A 10,435-nucleotide genomic window follows, 5' to 3' on the forward strand; every position below is an offset into this window, starting at 1 on the left:
CTAACTGCCGCTGGACTTCTGGTAGGCGGCGGCGAAGACAGGGTTGCAGACATCCTCCAGCTCCTTGAGCTTCTCCACGTAGTCGTCCTTCTCAGCGTCCAAATTGGCGTTGTCGATCCACTCACTGACCTCCCTTGCCGCCTCCTCCACCCTCTCTTTATCGCTGCCGTCCATCCTCCGTCCCATCTCGCCGTCGACCGTCGTCCGGACATCGTACACGTACGCCTCCAGCTTGTTCCTCGCGTCCACCTTCTCCATCACCTTCTTGTCCTGCTCAGCGAACTTCTCCGCCTCTCGCACCATGCGGTCGATCTCCTCCGGGCTGATGCGGCGATCAGCAGCGCTAACGATCTCGATCTTCTCCGACCTGCCGGTGCCCTTGTCCGCCGCCCGCACGTGGAGGATGCCGTTGACATCCACCTCGAAGGTAACCTCGATCTGCGCCGTGCCCCTTGGAGCCGGCGCGATCCCGGTGAGGTCGAACTTGCCGAGCAGCCGGTTGTTTTTCGTCATGCTCCGCTCGCCCTCGAACACCATGACCGTCACCGTCGTCTGTCTGTCCTTGTAGGTGGTGAACATCTGCGTCCTCTTCGTCGGCACCGGCGAGTTCCGTGGTACCACGCTCGCCATCACGCCGCCGGCCGTCTCAATGCCAAGCGTCAGCGGCGTCACGTCGAGCACCAACAAGCCGCCGTTGTCGCCGACCACGATGCTCCCCTGCACGGCGGCGCCGTAGGCCACGGCCTCGTCGGGGTTGACACCCATATGGGGCTCCTTGCCGTCGAAGTAGTCTGTGAGGAGCTGCTGGATCTTGGGGATCCTGGTGCTGCCGCCGACGAGCACGACCTCGTCGATGTCAGCCTTGGAGAGCCCGGCGTCCGCCATGGCCTTCTTGACGGGTGCCATGGTCTTGCGAAAGAGGTCGGCGTTGAGCTCCTCGAACCTGGCCCTGGTGAGCGGCTCCGACAGGTCGACGCCGTTGACCAGCGACTCGATCTCGACTCGGACCTGGTGCTGGTTGCTGAGCACCCGCTTAGCGCGCTCGCACTCGCGGCGGAGCTTGCCGAGCGCGCGGGCGTCGCCGGAGACGTCGACGCCGTGCTTCCGCTTCACGAGCTTGATGAAGTGGTCCATGACGCGCTGGTCGAAGTCCTCGCCTCCGAGGTGTGTGTCGCCGTTGGTGGCAAGGACCTCGAAGACCCCGCCGTCGAGCGCGAGCACGCTGACGTCGAAGGTGCCGCCGCCGAGGTCGAAGACGAGCACGGTCTTTTCCTTCTTCTCATCCACCTTGTCGAGGCCATAGGCGAGGGCGGCGGCGGTGGGCTCGTTGATGAGGCGGACGACGTTGAGCCCCGCGATGGAACCGGCGTCCTTGGTGGCCTGGCGCTGAGCATCGTTGAAGTAGGCCGGGATGGTGATCACGGCGTCCCGCACCTTCTCGCCGAGGTACGCCTCCGCCGTCTCCTTCATCCGCGTCAGCACCATGGCGCTGACCTCCTCCGGGCTAAACAGCCTCACGTCGCCGTCCTTCACCTCCACTTCCGCGTGCGGCTTCCCGTTCTTTTCGACGACCTTGTACGGCAGAAGCTTCATGTCCCTCTGCACCTCCGCGTCGGCGAACTGGCGGCCGATGAGGCGCTTGGCGTCGTAGACGGTGCGGAGCGGGTTGGCGGCGGCCTGGTTCTTTGCAGCCTCGCCGATGAGCCTCTCGCCGGTGTCGGTGAAAGCAACCCAGGACGGCGTGATCCGGTTCCCCTGGTCGTTGGCGATGATCTCCACGTGGCCGTTCCGGTACACGCCCACGCACGAGTACGTCGTGCCCAGGTCGATGCCGATCACTGGCCCGCCGGAGCCCTTCGTCGCCGTCGACGCCTGCGCCGCTCCAGCAGAGGGAATCGCCGTGGCCGCGACGAGCAGCAACGCGAGCAACATACTCCGAACAGCAGCGACGAGCGAGCCATGTCGCCGGCGATCGCGAGCCATGGCGCCGGTGATCGCGAGCCCGATCGATCGATCTTTTCTCGAAGGTAGCTAGCTGAAGTAGGAGTACATAGCAGGAGGAGGTGGAGGCGCTGCTATTTATGGCGGCAGAACATACCGCACGCGACGGCGTCAGGTGGTCGAATCGGAGGTGGTCTCCGACGCTGTCTGCTCCTCGAGATCGTGGCAACACGCGGGCGGGGCGATCTGGGCCGTGGGATGCGATGATCGGGCGGCTGTGAGTGTTTGTGACGTGTTGGCGGGAACCAGGCTACCACTGCGTGGTGTTGACGAGCAATTGATTCGATTGTTCGATCCGTTTCCAAAAAGAATCCGTTGATGGCCCAACTTCGCAGGTTTTATATCTGTCCCGCTCCAAATTTCGTTGGCCGACAAGGTTTAGAACTGGATACCACAGACCTCACCAAAATTTCCGCAATTTCAAATTTTATCGTAAAATTATTTATTCCATCCGATCCATATTACTTGATGAAAAATAGATATATCTATTCTTAAAATGTGATTAGATACATCTATATTAGCGTCAAGTAATATAAATCAGAGGGAGTACGTCTAAATTTCATAGGACTCTGAGGGGACGGAAGCACCTGGATGATCATCTCAGCACTAAATTAGCAGACATAATGATTTTTTCTAAGGCGTAGAACTTCAGGCTATCATGCTCTATGTGATATTGGAGCAAGTATAAGTGTGATACCATATTCTCTATATTTTGAAATCAAGCCTGACATTGATCCCATACACATGGAAGAGACAAGTATAACTATCCAACTTGCTAATAAAGAGTATGTTTGTCCTCTAGGTATGGTTAGATATGTTGAAGTATTAGTAGGGAAGATCAAATACCCCGTAGATTTTATTATACTTGGTTGTTCCCAAAACTCTTTTTGTCCTATCATATTTGGTAGACCATTCTTACATACTGTGGGTGCTGAAATTAGTTTACCAAAAGAGAAGGTATTCATTAAATTTGTTGGTGAAAGACTATAATTTTACTTTTTTGAAATTTATTGATAAGCATTTAGAAAAATAAAAAAATAAAAAGATATAGTGGACACTCTTGCTTCTGTGGTATTTGCCTCATCGGACGCGATGGAACGATATGTGCTTAATCAGGAGTTGTGATGAAGAGAAAGAAGCATTGGAACAAATACTATCTCAGCAACCACCACAACTATAGTTACATATTCCACCGATGATCTAAGAGAACTATCCCCACCAAAAAGGAACCCTAGTTTTAAACTTAAACCATTGCCTAAAGATATGAAATATGCATTCCTTGATAAGAAGAGAATATATCCTGTTATTATTAGTGCTAACCTTTCAGCTAAAGAACAAACAAAGTTATTTGAAATACTGCGAGCTCATAGGCCAGCAATTGGCTATTCACTTGATGACTTGAAAGGTATAAGCCCGCTTTACGCATGCATAAAATTAACATTGAAGAAGATGCAAAGCATGTTGTTGACTATCATCCAAAAATGAAGAAGTGGTAATGAAAGAGGTAATCAAACTCATTGAGGTATGTATTATCTATCTCATAGCTGATAGTAAATGGGTAAGTCATGTTCATTTGTGTGCCTAAAAAGGGTGGAATCACTATGGTTCCAAATGATGAAAATAAACTTGTAGCCCAACGTACTATTAGTGATTATAGAATGTCATTGATTTCAGGAAGCTAAACAAAACTACTCGTAAAGATCATTACCCTTTGATATTTATTGATCAAATTCTAGAGAGATTATCTAAACACTCACTCTTTTGTTATCTAGATGGTTATTTAGGTTTCTCCCAGATTCCGGTGCACAAAAAAGATCATGAAAACACAACTTTCACCTATCCCTTTGGTACTTTTTCTTATAGGAGAAGGCGATTCTGTTTGTGCAATGCTGCTGCTACTTTTAAAGATGCATAGATGCTATATTGCTAATTATATTAAGAAAATTATAAAAGTATTTATGGATGATTTTTTGTGTGTAAGTTACCTCTTTCAATAATTGCTTGCTCAATCTTAACAAAGTTTTGCAGCGTTGTGAGGACCAACATTTAGTCCTAAACTAGGAAATCATTTTATGGTGACAGAAAGTGTTGTTTTTGGACACCGAGTTTCAGAAAGATGCATTAAAGTGGACAACGGCAAGATAGAAATTGTAGAGAAAGTTACCATACCCGCGAGATATTAAAGGTATAAAAACAATTCTTGAACATGCAGCGCAGTTCCCATGTTCCCTTAGACAGCTGAGGATCGATGGAAGTCATGGAACCATAAAGGTCCCCTGTCCGCCAGCATTTCCTGCACCATCTACTTGCTAGGACATCTCTAGCGGGGCGACGTATTTCGGACGCCAAAACGGATGCGTCGGCCAAAATGGTCGAAATCGTCCGCGTGTCCATTTGCGGCGGGGCTGGCTCCAGCGGAACGACGCATAATTTTTTTTCCATTCATAAAATCATAGTTTACATTAACAAAAAACATAAAAAGGCCATAAAAAACCTAGGTATTGCCTACTGGTCGTCGTCGCTGACGAGGTCAATGAACTCCGGCGTCGGCCATGGAAGCTGGTACGCTGGCGGTGGTGGAGGAGGTAGGGCAGGCTGCGGCAACTGCGGCCAGGCCGTCGCTTGCGCAGGAGGCTGTGGTGAAGGTGGCCAGGGATCCCAGGCCGGAGCAGCAGCCGGAGCGCGGTCGCTGGAACGCGTCAACGTGGTCGAAGGAGTCGTGGGCCTACCCTGCAGTAGCGCGGACTCGCGGAGCTGGATTGCGAGCCCGTCCCACAAAGCGAGCTCGTTGAGCTCGTCGCGCTCGTTGTTGGCTAGTGCCATGGCAATAGCCTCCTCCTCGGTAATGTCGGGCGGCTGGGTCTCCGGATCCCACGCCGGCCCGTCGTCGTCGTGGTCGTACTCTGCGCACTCCACCTGCTCGTCCTCGTCCTCGTCCGCGTCCTCCTGGTCGTTATCCACTTCTCCTCTTCTTCCGCGGTGATCTCGCGGTCGAAGTACTCGACGTCCCCGAGGTAGCCAGCGCGGCGGCGCGCGTCGAACTCCCACGTTCCGAAGGAGATCCAGTTGTAGGAGTTGAGCGCGTACGCCGGATCTTCTTGGAGATCCGGCGGCAAGATGGCTCGGCGGCGGCGCACCTCGTCCCGGCGCTCTCAGCCCTCGCGCGACACTGGGGGTACCGGCACACGCCTGGAGTTGAGGTACCAGCCTCCTCCAGGCAGGCTTGCGTCCGGCCATGGCGGTTTTCCTCCGAAATGTGGCGCGCGAAGTCGATGCGGACGTACCGCCCGATCCGTGGCTTCTTGGCGGACCGCGAGCCGCTAGCCTCGCGGTCGTTCTTGTTCTTGTGTAAGGGCCAGCATATCTTCCCCATGGCGTTGGTGGGGTGGATTGTATTGGCTCTGGCAATGGTGTGGTCGGGGAAATGGGCTCCGACAGCGTCCCTTTAAGAGGCTCGGAAGCCATATCGCCTTCAATGTCCTGCTACCGCGACACCGCCCAGCTGCGCACGCTCGCGAAAGCCGAGACGCGCCATTAACGCGGCCCTGGAAAGGCTGCAACACGCCACCCATAAGTAATACCGTGGAGGACGAAGCAGCTGTGCCCCTGCCAGGCGGGCCCGTGCGGGGGCCGGGCGGACGACCGCTGCGTCCATGGAGACGCAAAACTGACGCATATTTGGGCCACGTTTGCATCCGCGGACGGCAGTCACTATGCGTCGCCCCGCTGGAGGTGGTACCAGACGCATTTTCGGGCCGGGCGGACGCAAACGGTCCCTTAGCGTCCGTTGGCATCTCCCCTTAGGATCCATAATGCTTAAACAAAAGTGAACACATGATATACAGACAAGTTTCAAACCATAATGCAGTTAGCTTATGCACATGAGACGAGCATACACCAGATAAAAACACCACTTCATTTTTCCAGGAAACCAGGAGCAAAAAAAGGAATCATATAAAACAGCAGAAAATAAATATGTACAAATGAATGAGAATTATCTTTGTTTCTGTTTTGACAGAGAGGGCTATGGACAATAATGTACACATATGTGCAGACACCCCCAGCCCAGGGCCTAGCTTGCAGCCCTGAAGAGAGGGTTACATGCTCTGTACAACCCCACGGACGGTTATCACAAAGCCGGCAAACTCGCCAGGCTACTCACGTTGGCGAAGGCGATATCAGAACAGAGCGTCAACTGCTGGGTAGAGGTAATCACGTAGACGTCTTTCAGAGTGAAGCCATGGACCACAGGCAAGATGAATCCATGCCCCAGCCGCGAGTTCAGGTATGGCATGCACGCAGTGTTCAGGAAAACCCGTATCACTCCCTGCAAATGAAACATTCGTGAGGAAATAAAATCAGAAACCAGAAGTCCACTAGGAGAGTAATTCAGCTCTGCAATAATAATACTGATAAGAAAACAGACAAAATAAATGTGCATAAAGACGGTGGAATACCTGAATCAAAGACATATGAAAATTTCCGATATTACTCCACTTCAAGGACAGGGAGAAATCATTTAACTCAACTCTACCGTATACTTTATTTCCTGATGCCTCCACAACTCCTGAGGCGCTTACGACCTACAATGTTCCAGTTGTTAGAATCCTAATTGGAAATATAACTCTATAATTTGAAATTACGAAAGAAAATATGCTGAAGTTAAGATACTGTTAAAATTGCAAGTAATGATGGCTACAGACTTCCTAAGATTTCTTATTTCCATTCTTGGAGCAATGGAGCAACAAGAGCACATCGTAAGTGAAGTTCAGAATTTGAGGTTTTCTCACCACAGATATGCATGCAACTGGAACTGTCTCCGTGCCATGTAAAACATCAATTATCATGTCCGCGTTAATGGTAGCACCAATATTTTCAGATGTAATCCACATTATTGGGGATGAAGCCATCGAAATGTTCAGGACCATGTCATCATTTGGATAGCTCCAATATAAGCGTGGAATGATAAATTTCCAGCCAGCTGTATTCAGTAGAGATTGATCAGAAACTTTGTCGACAACCCAATGCATGGAACCCGCCTGAAGAAAGAAAAGGGGATAATGTAAAACCCACAAGGTCAAACATTCTTGACGTATTATTGAAAACGTTTGATTACCTTGTAGTAAACATCTAATGCTGAATTGAACACGGTTTCATCGAGTGAAAGCACAAGCATATTTGATGCTCCACCACAAGATAATGAAAGCTGAGGATGCTTCTGCAAATTGCTAGTCTTTGCAACCGCAGAAGTGAACAACCCGTTGATATCAAACTCAATGGAGGAATTTCCGTATTGTGGATCGTTCATGAAAGTCATGTTCAGAGCAGTGATGTTGTCCAGACTGACACTCCTAGGGAGACCTTGAAGAAACGAGTCCAGTTTTGAAGTGCTGCCAATGATATTTTCCGGTACTACCTTCTCAACCGCAGCTCTAATATCATCCTCAAAAGCATTTATTAACCTTCAAAAAGAAGGCCAATAGGAAAAAAATGTTAAAATAGGAGGTTTTATCCTATTGACATGTCTAAGTATATAGAGAAGACAAAAATTGACACATTAGAAAAAAAAATCATATGTCAATATCTGTAAATGCGACTGATCAAAGGCATGTATGACATTCCATTTGTTTTCTAGTCTCAGAAGATGCACAAAGTTCAATTAAATAAAGTTTTACTTGACATGTCCCAAATGTTTTAGTCCCAGTCTCTCTAAATTATGCATGTTTTACACCACGAGAGATATCCTCAAACGCTCAGAAACAATTTGTACTTGTATATCTTGTTCAGCATTTTTTCCGAAGAGATACAGAAGGAGGGCATACCCTTGATAAAACCAAGATGCTCCACCATCCAGAGATATCTCCAAGTCCTTCACATAACAGCCACACTGCGAGACGTTCAGAGCCAAACTTCCATTGTAATTTTTGATTTCCATGGTTATCCCAACTTCCATTCCTTGAACCTTACACACACAAAAGATTCATGAGCTGCTTCTTCTCAGTAGCAGAATAGATAAACATCATCAAAAAGATAGTAGAAAGTAACCTAGTATCAGTTGGCCTAGGAAGTTTGCACTATGCAAAAAAAGCAATATCATCATAAGCCATATCTAGAGCATTTGGCAAACTTTATAAAGGTTAATTTGAATAATATGAAACATTCGCCACCACTTGACTGAAGGTTAATCTGAGATTTCAAGACCATAATGCTGATGACAGTTATTAGACTTATTTGCCGAACATAAATCAAACCATAAAAAAACTGTCAGTAAAATGGATAGTGTTTTGTCAGACGGGATGATTTAGTATTCAAATATTTCATCATGCTAATAAGAAATGTATAGAATTCACACTGCTCTTCAAGAAATTCAAGGAATAAAGAAATGCATAAAGCGACCAGCAACAAGACAGATGGTAAGAGCATCTCTAGCAGATAAGACATCCCGCCGAAACCTGTAAAATAACCGTGAGTTTATCGGACCGAAAAATCGTCATGCACAAATACAAAAAAAATGGTCGGCACGGAATTTGTTTTGCAGCTCTCCGCATATTCGAGCCCGAGTATTCCATATCCTCGGTTCCGCACACGAAAATTGCCGCTTTCCGCATATTGAAGAAAAAGACCCGCGCTTGAACATTCAGCTCGCTTCCGCTAGGAAGCCTTGCGCCGCCACCGCCGCCGCCACCAGCTGCCCTAAATCTACGCCGCTCCGGCCACGCCGCGCCACCGAGGAGCAGATCCACCGCCAACACCTTTGTTCACCTGTCGTCGGAGCTGAGGCGCCCGTCCTATTTCACCCGTGAGCGCCGCCTACCGCCGCCGCCATGGATTCCAACCGTAGCTCCATGGGAGGAGGCGAGAGGCTCAGAACCGCGTGTTCATGCCGTTTGCGGCCGTATCCGTGCTACCCTCCAGTTTGCGGCCGTATCCGTGCTACCCTCCCGCGCTCTGTTACGTAGCCTGCTGTTCAAGTTGCCGCCGGACCGCCGCTCAAAGGTATGATTATGCCTCTTTCTTAGATTTTTGTCTAGATTAAGCAATGAATCTTCGCTGGCAGTTGTTTGGCCTCTAGTCTCTTTGTTTCCTCATATCATTTCCAATTTGTGCAATGTCTGTCTGCAACTATTATTTTCCCCATATTGGACCATTCATTTATTTGATTTGAACCATTATTGTAATTTGGGATGTTGGTGTACTGTGTGAAGTTGGAACAATAACTGATTTTATTTACATTGCAGTATATTGAGGTTTAATTTCATCTCTAGTCAGAAATTTACATAAACAACAAAACATTTGCGGTTCCGCGCGAATTGGACGCAAAACGGTAGAAGAGCATAGTCTGTTTTTACAGTACTAGTCGCGGGAACTGTTTTGCCGCGACACATGTCACACTGCAAAATGGCGCTGCGGTTTACCGCATCCGTGTTTTGCGGTTCGGCGGGATGCGTTATCTGCTAGAGATGCTCTAAGTCAGTACTGGTATCCAGCTTGTACTCGCTGTACCATTGAGTATCATGAGCATTGAGTATAATTCCAACACTAGTTCCCCCCTAACAGCAGCTGGTCAAGTAATAATTGTTGAAAGTCTGATGCTGAATTGCTGAGTATTGTTTTACCTCATCAAACCATGACTGTTTGTTGTAGGCTATTGTAATTTGAGTACGTGATTAATCTGCAACTCCACGATGATTCCAAATTAAATCTAGCCCAGGCTCACACAGATTACACACCCTTCTAGTTCAAGCCTGGAAAAACCAGAGAAATTAGTCGATTACCAGGATGGATGCGGTGCCGCTGTCGGAGATCTGTAGGGGCCCGAAGTACCAGGAGTCGTAGGAGTAGCTCCAGGCCATGCTGATGTTGGCGCTGACCCCGGAGGCGACGACGACCAGGCCGGAGTCGCCCGGGCGGAGCGCCGAGTCATCCCCGACGTCGAGGTGGAAGAGCGTGATGTTTGAGACGGCGGCGCGCACGCCACCGAGGAAGGGCACGCGCATGGACTTTTCCGCCCCCGGCAGGCGGAGCGGGGTGAGGGACCGCGCCGCCTCCCCGATCAGCACGTCCTTAGCGAAGGCCAGGCCGCTGGAGCCGATCACCGCGGAGATGTGGGACTCTTGGGCGGCGGCGGGGGAGGGGGCGAGGAGGTGGACGAGGAGGAGGAGTGGGAGGAGGTGGTGATGGGTGGCCATGGCGGGTGGGGTGGAGGAGGGGAGGGGAGGCGGGCGACGGAAGGAAGAAGCAGAGGAAGGCAGGTAGCGCCGCTGCGCCGGCAGTCTGGTAAAGTCGCGTGTTTTTTATTCGGACACAAATCCAAATCGACAAAAAATACAAAAAAAAACTATAAATACTGAAAATTCATTTTGGTACTAGCTGCCTGTAAGAGCATCTCCAACGGTCGCCCTAAATTTTGGCGCTGTAAAAGCACTTTGCAGCG

The 10,435-nt window shown here is 49.7% G+C and overlaps 2 protein-coding genes across 2 annotated transcripts; both read right to left on the reverse strand.

Annotated features, from left to right (window-relative positions):
• LOC124648045 (heat shock 70 kDa protein BIP5-like) lies at nt 1-1,932 on the reverse strand. Its single transcript, XM_047187876.1, has one exon. It carries the CDS (start codon nt 1,930-1,932, stop codon nt 1-3), a length of 1,932 nt encoding a protein of 643 aa, XP_047043832.1.
• Nucleotides 1,933-5,935: 4,003 nt separating this feature from the next.
• On the reverse strand, nt 5,936-10,190 carry LOC124684290 (putative BPI/LBP family protein At1g04970). The gene is made up of 6 exons (XM_047218664.1): nt 9,777-10,190; nt 7,824-7,963; nt 7,118-7,463; nt 6,792-7,040; nt 6,459-6,584; nt 5,936-6,328 (listed from the first exon to the last, which is right to left on the reverse strand). Exons 1-6 carry the CDS (start codon nt 10,188-10,190, stop codon nt 6,131-6,133), a joined length of 1,473 nt encoding a protein of 490 aa, XP_047074620.1. The 3' UTR covers nt 5,936-6,130.
• Between the last annotated feature and the right edge of the window lie 245 nt (nt 10,191-10,435).

This window comes from Lolium rigidum, chromosome 1, assembly GCF_022539505.1.
Source record: "Lolium rigidum isolate FL_2022 chromosome 1, APGP_CSIRO_Lrig_0.1, whole genome shotgun sequence".
In the NCBI taxonomy this organism is placed as follows: domain Eukaryota; kingdom Viridiplantae; phylum Streptophyta; class Magnoliopsida; order Poales; family Poaceae; genus Lolium; species Lolium rigidum.